General features: G+C 37.9%; 2 protein-coding genes and 1 pseudogene across 2 annotated transcripts; 2 read left to right on the top strand and 1 right to left on the bottom strand.

Moving 5' to 3' along the window:
• Positions 1-2,644: 2,644 nt before the first annotated feature.
• Positions 2,645-4,175, bottom strand: LOC116108433 (annotated as a pseudogene).
• Positions 4,176-4,428: 253 nt separating this feature from the next.
• LOC116108432 lies at positions 4,429-6,635 on the top strand. Its single transcript, XM_031394683.1, has 2 exons — positions 4,429-4,676; positions 6,122-6,635. Exons 1-2 carry the CDS (start codon positions 4,429-4,431, stop codon positions 6,633-6,635), a joined length of 762 nt encoding a protein of 253 aa, XP_031250543.1.
• A 476-nt stretch (positions 6,636-7,111) lies between these two features.
• Positions 7,112-7,781, top strand: LOC116108453 (uncharacterized mitochondrial protein AtMg00810-like). The gene is made up of 2 exons (XM_031394702.1): positions 7,112-7,505; positions 7,690-7,781. The coding sequence occupies exons 1-2, from the start codon at positions 7,112-7,114 to the stop codon at positions 7,779-7,781; spliced, it is 486 nt and encodes a 161-aa protein (XP_031250562.1).
• The last annotated feature ends 6,863 nt before the right edge of the window (positions 7,782-14,644 follow it).

The following is a 14,644-nucleotide window of genomic DNA, read 5'->3' as shown; positions in this document are numbered from 1 at the left end:
GTATTTACTGTAGCTACAGTGTGAGCTAAGCTATTATGAAAATCTACTGAATTGAACTTGTCCAACCTAATTTCATACTTCTGCCACAGAATTTGGGCTTCTTGCAAGGACACTGAGTCAGTTCTAGATTCTATTTTTGAATTAAGATTTACAACAACAGCATCATATTCTGGACATAGTCCATCTAAGATATACTAGAGCAAATCTTCCTCAGAAATAATTTGTCCACTAGCTGACAAATTGTCAGAAATTCCTTTCATCTTTCTAACATATTCACTTGTACTAAGATTGTCTTTGCTAGTATTCTGAAGTAAATTCTTTAAATGTAAAGCCCTAGCTTAAGAGTCTATAATGAATTCTTTTTCAAGAACAAACCAAATTTCAGTGGAATACTGACATTTGGAAATAGTTCTAAACATATTCTCAGAGATCGAGCCTAACAACCAGCTTACAAGAAACTTATTAGTTCGTTTCCATAGAGTATAAGCTGGATTAATCTTTTCTTTAGAAAACAACTCAACATCTTGACCATCAGCAGTATCTTTAGAACTATCAGAATTGCTAGGAATTAAAGGAGCTGGACAGGGAACTAAACCTATTAGATAATCTTCCAATTCATGAGCTCCTACTGCAAAAAGTACTTGAGAGAGCCAGAATCTGTAATTGTCTAGAGTAAGCTTTGGATTAATAACTTGGAAACTAGAGAAAATAGCTGAGGAAGTGAGATTAAGAGAATTGTTGATAGAGTTGTGAAACATTTTGTTACTTTGTTGGTTGAATCGGAGCTATCAAAGTTTTCCGCCATTAACATTAGTCAAGGATGCTCTAATACCATGTGAAGGTTAGGGATTTGAGAGCAAAATCAAAGAGGAAACAAGAAAAATAAACTTTCTTGTTGTATTCGATAAAGTGAACAGTGTCACCATTTATTAACAAAATGTTCACAAAAGTCATTATTACAACAAAAAAATGATGGCACTTTAAGCTTTCTTAAAAAGTCACTGTTTGTCTAACAGCCCCTGTCAAGCTAAACTCTACTTGCAGTTTCAGCTTGGTCATATTTTTCCAACATTGATACTATGTAAATATTAGAAATTGAGAGAGAATTTGTTCTGAAAAGTTTTATTAAGCTCAATGAATTGAAGAAGTATAATAACTGTTTTTATAAAAAACTTTAAAAACTCAAAAATGGTAGCACTTTGATTCAGTCAAAACAAAAGCACTTTGTTTAAAATCGTAGCACTTGAGTTAGAGCAAAACAGTAACACTTTGGTTAGAGTAGAATGGTAGCACTTTGGTTAGAGCAAATTGGCTGCACTATAGAGATAAGAATAAATTTTGTCAATAGCCTTGTGGTCATGTTTATCACCTACAGTGTAGCGTGAAGTGGTTGGAGATAGTCATATTTACCCTTTATGCCGCTACAAGATGTCATGTTCAAAGAATCAGTACAAGTTAGGGCTAAACTAATTTCAATAATGTACAAGTTGGATCACTCTACGATCAAGGCTACCCGACGAATTAAGCCAACCTTCATTTTGGGCCGCTCCATGAGTTAGGTCACTTTGTAGTTTAGGTTAACCCAAACTCCAGCCCATCAGTCTATACTTGTTCCACAGTAAGATTCAAGTCCCATACGAAACCTAGTTCATCCAAGACTCATAGTCTTATATGAACTAGAACTCCTAGTCTTACTTAGACTAGTACTCTGAGTTTCTTGTTAACTCAAACTCCTGATACTATGTGAATTCTGAGTTCTACGAGGAATCAAGCTACCTTAGCTCACTATATAAACAGATGTCTGCCCTCTCATTATGGATTCAATTACAACACCTATCTAACTTACTAAGTTCTTGAATGGACAAAACAAGGAACCAGTTTTTTAATTGGTGAAGGTGTGTTCTCAATGCAACTCTTAACTTACTACCAACTGGAAGAAATTATATGACTCCTTAGATAAATAAGAAATGAAAGAGAAATTAGGAGAGTTTGGGAGAACAAGAAAGAGACTGGAGAAATGAAAAGTTTGACTGTTTGAGGGGTTTCTTCCTTTTAATAAAATGGAAAATGGACATCCAAGAGTCAAGAGGCAATAAAGTGGAAAAGGTAAACGAGCACAAGGACACTATAATTCATTTTGTTTAGAAAACAGGGACACTGTTTTTTATCCTTAGGGATTGTATTTGTTGCTTTGTTATATATATAATTTTGTCCCTAATTATTTGCCTAAAAAAGACCAGGTATGCTGTTAGGCTCCCCAATTTTAGTTTATGTCTGTCAGGCTCTGACTATTAAATGCATCCTGAATAGCCAACTTTGTGAACCAAAATGTCTATATGTTTGGACCTAGTATTGCATTTATGATTTATTTATTTGTTTTTTTTTTTTTTGGATAATCCATGCTGATCTGAAGTGTAAACGCCTCCCTCCATACTCTAACCATACCACCGTTAAATAATGAAATTTATAATTAAAATCTTGAAGATGGATTGCATAATATGAAATAAATAATAATCTATACTCTAAAACTGGTATTAAATTCAAAATGGTTAGAAAACCTATAAAAAAAAAAAAAAAAAAAGATCATATGTGAAGCATCACATATGGGACTTACATAACATAGCCTCGATAACATTAGGGTTTGCTAAGTTGCAAATTTATTGGTAACAAAATATCGATCTTCATAATTATTTCTTGATTTTGGAAGAACTTTGTTAATCACTTGCTCAAAATTCTTGTAAGATGACCATTAGGAGCCGTAGTTGCCTTTTCTCCCAACAGTTTCCATTCCATCGCTTTCTTTTTCATATGTTTGCCCTTTTCTCCATCCATCAATTCTCTCGCAAGTCTTTCAATTTCAACTCTGTCATCATTAGATTCTAATTCCATGCCAACATCCCATTTACTCCTTAAAAACCAACAATTAGTCAACTGTTCAGAAAAGAATGGCCAACATATCATAGGCACGCCAGCACACAAACTTGCCATCGTAGAATTCCCACCACAGTGCGTTAAATACCCTCCAATCGCTAGGTGAGTTATATCTTCTTCTTGGCAACACTAACTTGCCAAGAAACCCTTTTCTTTGGTTTCTGTAATAAAATCCTGAAGAAGAACAGCTGATTCACCCTCCACCATATCAGACCTAATTACCCACAAAAAGGTCTTCTCACTATTTGCAAGACCCCAAGCAAATTCAACAAGTTGATGTTTTGTCACGGTAGTCACACTCCCAAAGTTAACATAGGTGACAGAGTTTGGTTCCTTTGAATTGAGCCACTCCATACATCTTGGTTCTTCGACCTAGTAGTTTAATCCTATAAAACTAAGAGCTTTATCATCTGGCACCTAATTCAGAAGATGCTAAAGTGGACCAGTACTATAGATACCCAGAAAAGTGGAAGAAAGTGCTTCAAAAATCTCATGCTCTAAATCATCAAAGGTATTGAAAATGATTACAGTTGTGTTAGAAGCATTCTCCATTCCATTCATGCAGACATTTACCACTATTGTCATTCACATCAATAGATCGGAATAAAATTGAAAGGTCCTTTAATCAATGCCTTCCATACCGTGTATCCAATCAATTGCAGTATCCAAAAACCCATTCTCAAATAACTGGGATCTACAAATCAAAAAGAAAAGGTAAAATTAGTACAAAAATTTTTCAAACTACAAACTGATGAAGTCATGATGCTTTGCTGGAAATGCAATGTTCAAGGGCTGAAGTTTGAAGTTATTTTTTGGCGCCAATAAAGAGAAGTGTATTGTGCAGTGCTGGAAGCAATAGCTTATGGGCAGCCGGACAACTTTTTGTGTTGTAATGTATTTAGGTGAATGCAGCCGAATGTAAGGCTTTATGTCTCTTAATTGAATTACATTAGTTCAATTTGTGTGGTTTAGCTTTAATCATGTAAAAAGTTCACTGCTATAGTGGTTGTAACAGTGAGCTATTTAGTATTATATTATGTATTTGGTTTGCTTAATAAAACATATGTTGTTTGCACTCTTCAGTTTTTTCTTTCTATGTATAATTCAGCACTCCAAACAAACAAAATGGTATCAGAGCTATCTCACCCAACATCCATATAAACTCAAAAAACTGACCTTGAATCATCATCAGCCTCCAGCCTCTTTAAAGAACAACTCTGTCCCAAACTATAACCTGTGTTCATGGCAGCTCAGTTAGCCTTCCTTTCACCGCCAGTCTTCAATGGTGAGCAATACCATATTTTGGCTGTTAGAATGAAAGCCTATCTAAAAGGGCAGGGGCTCTGGTAGTATGTTGAGGAAGAGAAACAACCTCCACATCTGGGTCCAAATCCCACTCTAAATCAAATGAGGCTATATGAAGAAAAAATGTCCAAGGCTCCAAGGGCACTATCTCACATACATTAGACAGTGATAAACCTTGTATTTACAAGGATAATGGCATTTGAAATAGCAAAAGAAGCATGGGATAAGCTGAGAGAGGAGTTCATGGGAAGTGATACAACAAGGAACATGCAAGCGATGAACTTGAGGAGAGAATTTGAGATGTTGAGAATGCAGGAAGTTGAAAAAGTAAAAGATTATGTGGATATACTTATGAGTGTGGTTAATAAGGTCAGGTCACTTGGAGTAGAAATGACTGATAAGATGATTGTTGAGAAGGTGCTAATGAGCTTGCCCGAGAGGTTTGAATCAAAGATTTCATCTCTAGAGGATTCCAAGGATCTGTCATAAATTAGCCTCACTTAGTTAGTCCATGCATTACAGGCTCAAGAACAAAGAAGATTAATGAGGCAGGAGAATCCTAATGAAGATGCTATGATGGCAGCTCAAAGAGAAAAGAATGTGTAGGGAAATAATAAAAGGTATGCCAGAGATAAGAAAGGGAAAGAAAAAACCAGTAGACAGTGGGGAAAACCAAGTGGAACAACGGGCTATCCACCATGTCCTCACTACAAGAAGAAGGGTTACTCAGAGAATAGGTGCTGGTTTAGGCGTGGGATCCAATGTAAGGACTGCAAACAATTTGGCCACATTGAGAAGGTGTGCAAGAACAAAGGTACACAGCCACCATAGCAAGCTCAATTTGCAAAGGATCAGCAGCAAGGTAATGAGGCTGAACAATTGTTTGTAGCTTCCTATTACACAGTTCAGACTAGTAGTGAAATGTGGTTGATAGACAGTGGTTGTACCAACCACATGGCAACCAATTTGTAGAATTTCAAAATTGGGAATACAGAATATGTGGAGGCCAAAGGAATTGGTGATGTTGCTATCCTAACACAATCAAGTACCAAAGTTATCTCAAATATTTTGTATGTACCAGAAATTACACAAAACTTATTAAGTGTAGGATAAATGCTAGAAAAGAATTATTCTTTGCATTTTCAAAATCAGTCATGCATCATACTAGATATTGAGGGAAATGAGCTGATGAATGTGAGAATGCTGGGAAAGAGCTTCCCTGTAGAGTGGAAAAAGTTTGAAAATTATGCACTGACCAATAGGTTTGAAGAGTCTGAACTTTGGCACAAAAGACTTGGCCATTTCCACTATTTAGGTCTCAGAAAACTCAGGAGTAGAGACATGGTCCTAGACTTACCTAAAATATAAGAGAAGAAGAACCTTTACACAGCCTGCCAGCTTGGCAAACTTAGCAGGCCATCCTTTCCATCAGACCAGGCTTGGAGAGCTAGTGACAAATTACAACTGATCCACAATGATGTGTGTGGTCCTATGAAGACCGAATCTCTGATTGGAAGCAGGTACTTTATGCTATTCATTGATCACTTCTCTCGGATGGCTTGGGTATATTTCTTGAAGTAGAAAAATGAAGTAGCTATTGTATTTACAAAATTCAAGCTGCTGGTGGAGAATCAAGCTGAGACAATGATCAAAGCCATAAGGAGTGACAATGGGACAGAATATACATCAAGTGAATTCTGTTCAATCTGCCATAAACATAGAATTCAGCACCAATTTACTACTCCTTACACCCCATAGTAGAATGGGGTCAGTGAAAGGAGAAACATAACCATCATGGAGATGGCAAGATGTATGATTGTAGAGAAGAAGCTCCCCATGAAGTTCTGAGCTGAGGCTGTCAATATAGAGTTTATCTCTTGAATAGACTACTAACTAAAGCAGTCAAGAACCAAACCCAGTTGAAGCTTGGAGTGGAATTAAACCAGCAATGGAACCTGAGGATATTTGGGAGTATATGCTGTGTCATGGTTCCAACAAGCAAGAGAACTAAGCTGGATGACAAGGTTGAGGTTGGTATCTTCATAGGATACAGTAGCCAATCCAAAGGTTACAAAGTTTACATCCCTGAGTCTAAGAAAATTGTGATTACAACGGATGTAAAGATGGATGAAACTACAGTTTGGAATTGGGAAGAGAAGAGAATAGATGAGGGAATTAAGCCAAGGCAGGAAGAGACAATAGGGGAATTGATCCAAGAGGCAGATTTTGATGAAGAGGAAAAACCTTCAGTGAGAGGGACGAGATCTTTAGCTGAAGTGTATGAAAGGTGTAATTTGGCTATGGTTGAACCTTGGAATTACAATGAAGCTGCAAAGTTAGAAGTGTGGAAGGCTACAATGTTGGATGAGCTTTCCATGATAGAGAAGAAGAACACCTAGAAATTGGTTGACAAACAAGAAAAAAGGAAGGTGATCCAGGTGAAATGGATTTACAAGATGAAAGTTAACCCTGATGGATCAATCCATAAACATAAGGCGAGACTTGTGGTTAAAGGTTTTGCACAGCAGCAAAAGGTTGATTTTTCTAACACTTTTGCTCCTGTAGCCAGGCATGACACCATCAACCTATTACTTGCACCTGTAGCTCAGTTTGACTGGAAAATTTTCCAGTTGGATGTTAAATCAGCATTTTTAAATGGTTGGATTACAGAGGAGTTATATGTGGAGCAACCGGAAGGTTATAAGGTGAAAGGAAAAGAGGACCAAATGTATTTATTGAGAAAGGCTTTGTATGGCCTAAAGCAGGCTCCTAGAGCCTAGTATAGTCGGATAAATTACCACTTATGTAACCTAGGATACACTAGGAGTCCTAATGAACACACACTCTATGTTAGGAAGACTAAAAATGGATTGACATGGTCCCTTTGTATGTTGATGACTTGTTGATTACTAGAAGCAATTCTAAAGAATTGAATCAATTCAAAACGGCCATGCAAAATGAATTTGAAATGACAGACTTGGGGCAGATGACTTACTTTCTTGGTATGGAGATAAGTCAGTCTCCAAATGGAATTTTTGTGTGCCAACAGAGGTATGCAACTAAGATACTGAAGAAATTTGGCACGGAAAGTTGTAAACCAGTGGATACTCCACTAGTTCCCAACCTAAAGCTAAGAAAAGAAGATGGTGCAAAGAAAATGGATGAAGGGAAGTACAGAAGTCTGGTGGAATGTTTGTTGTATCTCACAGCCACTAGGCTTGATCTCATGTTCACTGCAAGCGACCTTTCTAGGTTCATGAGCAACCCAAGTAAGCTGCATTTTAAAGTAGCCAAAAGAGTCTTGAGGTATTAAGAGGAAGTACCATGTTAGGCATCTGGTTTAAGAAATCAGAAAACTTGAAGCTATTGGGGTATATTGATAGTGACTGGGGTGGTCCCTGGATGGCCTAAAGAGAACCTCTAGTTATGTGTTTTACATAAACACAAGTGTAGTTGGTTGGCTGTCAAAGAAGCAAGAGGTTGTGGCTCAGTCCACAGCTGAAGTAGAGTACATCTCTGCAGCTGCAACTGTAGCCGTGAACTAAGCTGTATGGCTAAGGAAAATTCTGAATGATTTGCAGCAAGTTCAAGGAAGTCTAACACTAATTTTGTGTGATAATCAGTCTGCTGTAGCCATGTCCAAATCTATGGCAGAACCAAGCACATCAAGATTAAGTATCACGTTGTGAGGGAAGCTGAACAATGTGGGGAAGTTAGTTTGGTGCACTGCAGAGGAGAAAATCAAGTTGCAGACATTATGACAAAAGCCTTGTCCAAAGCCAAGTTTGAAGACTTAAGGCTAAAACTTGGTGTTTCCAACAAAAGCATCAAGGAGGAGTGATGAAGTCATGATGCTTTGCTAGAAATGCAATGTTCAAGAGCTGAAGTTTGAAGTTATTTTTTGGCGCCAATAAAGAGAAGTGTCTTGTGCTGTGCTAGAAGTAGTAGCTTAGGGGCAACTAGACAACTTTTGTGTTGTGATGTATTTAGGTGAATGCAGCCGAATGTGAGGCTTTATGTCTCTTAATTGTATTAAATTAGTTCAATTTGTGTGGTTTAGCTTTAATCATGTAAAAAGTTCACTGCTGTAGTCGTTGTAACAGTGAGCTGCTGAGTATTATATTATGTATTTGGTTTCTTAATAAAACATATGTTGTTTGCACTCTTCAGTTTTTTATTTCTTTGTATAATTCGGCACTCCAAACCAACACAAACAATGAAAGAAATTTTATAGGTTATTACCTTTGAGAGGGAACAAACCCTTTTCTTTAAATTTTGAAACTGTCTATAACCCATGAAGCCACAAGCATTATTTGTCCATAAAAGAACGTTGGGAATATTTAACTCTTGAACAACTTTAAGAGTGAAGCTCATAATGTAATCAGATACTATGCAAGTGACTGGAGGAACATTTGTCTTAGATGTGTTGTTGAGTTGAGATAGAAGATCTTTAAAGGGAGCCAAGCAAGATTTCCTTATTGAAGCACAGAGAGAGGCAATATTAAGTTTAGATTGAATATCAAAATGAGGGATTCCATCGAGAATGGTCTCGAAACGGACAGTGGAGATGCCACTGAGAGAGTCAGTGCCTTGGGTTCTTAGTAAAACACTATGGATAAATTCTATGTTTACAAAGGTGATGTGGAAGCCTCTATAGTGCAAAAGTTTTGCTATTTTAAGCATTGGAAGTACGTGGCGTAGACCTGTGAATGGAACACAAATTGCATGAGGACGAACATTTTCTGAACGGATACAGAACCCATTTGTCACCTAATTCAACTCAACTCTTTCTCGATCTGTGTTTTTTTCCTTATTAACTCAATGCTTATGGTAAGATTTGTTAAAGTAGATGCCCTAGAGCCAATCAATTATTGTAGAATTGACTCTTTGTAATAATGTTCATTAATCAATAAAAGGCGTTTTATTCTATATCGCGTAAATCATTATTATTGCAATATGTATTGATATATGTCCTTAGAATGGTAGAACCGTGACGAGGGTATCAAGTGTTTCAAATCTTGATAGTGAGAACCCTATGAGCACATATGGTGGCCATTCTAGAAATGTCCGTAGCCCCAGTATTATTCTGAACTAAGGGCACAGATAACACGGTAAGACTATCATAGTGTTGAACGACCCTATCGAAAGGCAGTTACTGATCTCACTTGTCAAGGTTGTTTGGTGACAACCTGGTGCAACACATGGGTGCTTGCTGTAGGCGTTTTCACCGCAGCAAGTTCACTGGACTGACCCACCAGAGGATTCCATATGGATGGTAACCCTAGTGTCTATGGAACAAATCCTCTAATGAATGGTGGTGCATGTGACCCTTAGACTTGAGATCACCGGACCGCCTTGTGCACCGATTGGTGTAGTTTGACACTAGCCTAACGCAGTTCTTTTCAAAGCTGTGAATACGGTGGTGATTGGCTGCATCAGAGAGTGTATCAAGACTATGGTGGATTGACAGAGGATTCATCCGGGTATGGGAGAAAGTTATCTCACGGCGCAATTCAGTATATGGCAATGACACTAAAACTGTGGCCACAGTGGGATTGAGTTGTTGCTCTATCCAGTTTATAATACAGGTCATTGGTCCAGAAACTGAATAAATAATATCGAGAGTAACCGAAGGTTGACACTATTTATGTGCCTTCGTCTCGTCGAGATAACGTATGATGAAAGGATCGAATTGCACAGAAACCATATCATTGACAGGTAGCTACTTTGCTGAATCTGAATCTATCGGGTGGCCATGATGCCTTGCTAGGGGCCAATCTTGGTCTGTGTATTAGTGAGATGATTAATTGGTGTTAATCACGATACTATGCACTGCCGATATGATGAGGAGCCTATGGATTACACACATAGAAGACAATTTAAGATCCAAGAAGAAAGAATGGCGTTTTCGTCTTTTAAGGCGAAAGGGTATTTTGGTAATTTCACAGTGCAATTAAATTTGCTGAGGTCGTAGCCTTTATTTAATTTGTTAGAAAAATTAAATAAGTGAAATTATGTTTAAATGTGTGTTCGCATATATTTAAATATATTATCATTATTGTTAAATGTTAATAAATATATCTAAATATATATTTAATTGATTTTAATTGAGATAATGATGGAAAATAAAATAAATCAAATTGGGAGTGTTTGGCAACATAGGGTGTTTGGGTTGGAGCCCAAGCCTATTCCATATGGGATTAGGGCAAATTGATTAACTATAAAAAGAAAAGTGTGTGTGTTAATTAATAAATTAATTGATTTCTTTTAAAAATTAAAACACACAGCAGCCCTCTCAATCACTCCCACGGCAGAAACCTTTCTTTGGCCTAAATCAATTTAATTTGATTTCTTTTCTTCTTAATCTTGAAGCTAAAGAGGATCTAGCAAATCCCTCTTTGGTTCTTTTGAGATTGTCTTCTTGTGGACTACGTGGGTTCGATCCTACACTTGGATCGGTAGCAAAACGTTCAAAGACAATCATGGTGGAGCCTCCAAACGTGCGTATGGTTTCTAAACACAGATTATTAATTTCTGCAGATTCTTGCTTTAATATGAATTGTAAAATTATACCTTTGATCTTGGCTCATGTAAACGATCCTTGTATTTTATTTTATTTGTTTCCGCTGCGTATATGGGACCGTTTACTAACAGTGGTATCAGAGCCTAGGGTACTGAATTTTACAATTTTTATGTGTATGGTTGATAACAAGTATTTGATGATAATATGTTGCCATATTGAATCTGCGTAAATCTGTCTTAAAACATGTTTTTAAGAAATTGATTAATCAATTAATTTTTAATTTGTTGATGATCTGCTAGTTTGGTATAATGGTTGATGGATTTTTGTTGAGATCAATGTGTTTAATTGATTGCAAAATCCATTTAGAGTGTTTCTGGTTGCTGTATGAACAAATCTGGAGCTACAGATCTGTGTACGCTCGCCGCGGCGATATAACCCATCGCTGCAACGAGCGTTGTTCACGCTGGCACTGGTGACGAAACCAGCGCTTGCCGTGGTGATATAACCCATCGCTGCAGCGATCGTCCTCTGGACGAGCGCTGTATGAAAAACAACGCTCGCCGCGGCGATATAACACATCGTCACGACGATCGTCCTGAGGATTGGCGCTGTACCAAATCGTCGCGGCGATAGAGCGTGGACGTCAAGTAACCAACATACACTGCAGTGATCTAACTCATTGTCGTAGTGAGCGCAGTTTCGAGTGCATAGGGGCTAAAATGTAATGTTTTAAAACTTTTGGAACAAACACAGATCTGCAAATTGTCAGGGGGTAAATTTATTTAACCCACTAATTTCAAAAATTGATTGTTTTTGAAATGTATGCTTTGTACTTGTTTTTATATTGCATGGTGCCCAGTACATGAGCCTTAGACGTAAGGGTGAATGTTTAAAATTTTTTTTGGTATGTATGGTTGTATTTTATTAAATAGGGCCTGCGCGTCCTGCCTTTCTCCTTTTTCTTGATATACATTCTCTTCTCATCTAACTCCCCTCGAATGTAAATCGAGGTTTCTAAATTTATTGATGTAAAGAATTTTGTATTATTATTCTTTTGTAAATTTAAAAGTTTTGTAATGTACTTGAAGATGGAGCAAAGAACGAGGCAACCATACTTGAAGACTCGAGATGTTTATTATAGGACCCCTAGGTGACTCACCGATTCCTCTAGGCTCGAGGAAATCGGTTTTAGTTGTGCCATGTACCGGCACGTTTAATTTTTGTTTAAAAGGCATGTTAAGGTTGAATGTTTAATAACATGCCAAACAATGTCATTCTAACAAAGATAATAATCTGATGAGACATTAAATAACAAACCCCTCAACTGAATTATATTAAGTCACGTAAGCCTTCCATCACCATGGTTTTAATCAAACCACTATTTGTCAAAACCTTGTTCGCCAAAGCGAAGGGTACACTTCTACCAGTGGGAGGTTAAAATACATTGGAGTTTTCCTTAATGGTGATGGGTCGACTTAAAATGACGGTTGTGCTTTCGCCAAAGCAAAGGTTGATAAACGCGTCATAGGTATAGTAGAGTAGTACACATATTATGTGTACATGGTGACATGTAGTGTCTACTCTACTGATACTGAGAATCATACTTGAGGACAATGGTTGAACATGGATTGTGTGATGGCTTGTTGGCTTTCTCACATTTGAGGTTGATAGTGGGAGCTATCAAATGGTGTGGATTAAGTTTGTTGGCCTAGCTAATCAACTCATTTTGGCTTGCTCGCCAAAGCGAAGGTTTGAAATGGGTAGGATGGGATCTTGGTCCACTAGGAAAGTCAACGGCTTTCCCGAGTTAATAGTGAGGGCTATTGGCCTGAGTAAATAGGGAGATCGTTTAATAAAAGAACCATATTAAATAATAATGAACTTTATAATAACTTTATCTTTTCTGCAATTGTAGATCACCAAAATGAGCATTAGAACCTGCGACTGATAATCGAGAAAGAAAACAGGTTGGATGGATCCATTTCTCAGACTGGTATCGTAATCTTCAGATTATACTCAAGTTAGAAAGAAACTGTATATCCTTGAAAAGCCATACATGGCTGAGCTTGATCCTAATGCCACTCAGGAAGTTAAGAATACTTATCAAAAGTTCCTGATGATGCTGATAGCGTTCAATGCTTGATGTTAGCATCGATGACACCTATGCTACAAAAGCAGCATGAGAATATGGATGCTTCTTCCATATTCTACATCTCAAGGAGCTTTACGAAACAAATGCTCGACATGAGAGGTACAAGGTGTCGAAAGCACTGTTTGGGAGTCGTTTGACTGAGGGAGCCCAAGTGGTCCTCATGTGCTCAAGATGATCGAGCACATAGAGAGGTTGAGACTTGGGATGTGGCTTGGATGCGAATACAAATGGATTTAATTTTGCAATCCTTGCTTGACTCTTATGCTCCGTTCAAATGAATTTCAATATGAACACGATGGAGAAAACCCTGTCAGAACTTCTGAACATGCTTAGGACTGCAGAAGGACTTGAAAAAGTCCAAGCCTGTTTTGCTGGTTGCTGCTGGTAAACCAAAAGGTTATGGTAAGGGTAAGGCCAAGGCCAAACCCAAGCGCAAGCCCAAAGGATAGGTTGCTCTTGGGCCTGAGAGTGGCATAGGAAGGGTAAGGTAGTCTGCTTCTTTTGTAGTAAGCTTGGCCACTGAAAAAAACACTGCAAGGTTTCCTCGAAGCAGAAGAAGTCAGAGGCTAGACTTCAGGTATTTTTTATTGAGATTAACTTCTCTCCTTCAACATCTTGGGTCATTGACACAGGATGTGGTACTCACATTTGTACTGATGTGGAGGGACTAAGGCAGAGTAGAGTGCTCGCCAAGGAGAGGTGGACCTACGAGTTGGAAATGGAGACATGTGGCTACATTGGCTGTAGGGACTTATTGTTTATCTTTGCCTAGGGGCTTATTATTGGAACTACATAACTGTTATCATGTACCTTCATTTCTGAAATATTATTTCAGTATCCGCTTTGGTAATATGGGGTATCATTTTGAGATTCTATGGATTGTTGTCCTTTAGTTTGAATGGTATTCTATTTGGAATTGCAAGGTTATATAATGGATTATATGTTCTTGATTAAACAATAAAGATATTCTCAATATTGAAACCAGAGAGCTAAACATAGTGATCAAAACCAGACATATCTCTGGCACTGTAGATTGTGTCATGTTAATAAGATCCGCATTGTAAAACTTCAAAGGGATGGAGTTTTGGACCCTTTCGACTTTCGTCATTTGAGGTATGCGAGTCATGCCTGTTAGGCAAGATGACCAAGTCTCCTTTCACAGGACAAGATGAAAGGCTACTGAGTGTTAGGCATCATCCATAGTGATGTATGTGGTCCACTAACAGTTGAAGCCAGAGGTGGATATTCATACTTCATCACTTTACTATGATTTCAGTAGATATAGTTATGTCTACCTAATGAGACATAAATCTGAAGCCTTTGATAAATTCAAGGAATTCAGAAATGAAGTACAGAATATGTTGGTCAAAAGTATTAAAGCTCTTCGGTCAGATCGAAGAGGTGATACTTAAGCTCAGGGTTTTTCGAGTACTTGAAGGAATGTGGGATAGTATCACAACTCACTCCTTATACACCCAACACAATGGAGTGTCAGAAAGGAGGAATAGGACCTTACTTGACATGGTTAGGTCATGATGAGTTTTAGTGATTTACCTGCATTGTTCTGGGGTTATGCCCTAGAAACTGCGCCTACTTTTGAACCGTGTGCGTCAAAGTCTGTAGATAAGACTCCATATGAGCTATGGAGTGGGTGAAAGCCCAACTCGTCTTATCTAAGGATTGGGGTTGCGAAGCTTATGTTAGAAATTGACTTCGAACAAGCTGGCCCAAAA

Source organism: Pistacia vera, unplaced genomic scaffold (assembly GCF_008641045.1).
Source record: "Pistacia vera cultivar Batoury unplaced genomic scaffold, PisVer_v2 Contig564, whole genome shotgun sequence".
NCBI classification, from domain to species: domain Eukaryota; kingdom Viridiplantae; phylum Streptophyta; class Magnoliopsida; order Sapindales; family Anacardiaceae; genus Pistacia; species Pistacia vera.
Note: the sequence above shows the minus strand (reverse complement) of the source record. Positions and strands in the feature narration are given on the sequence as shown.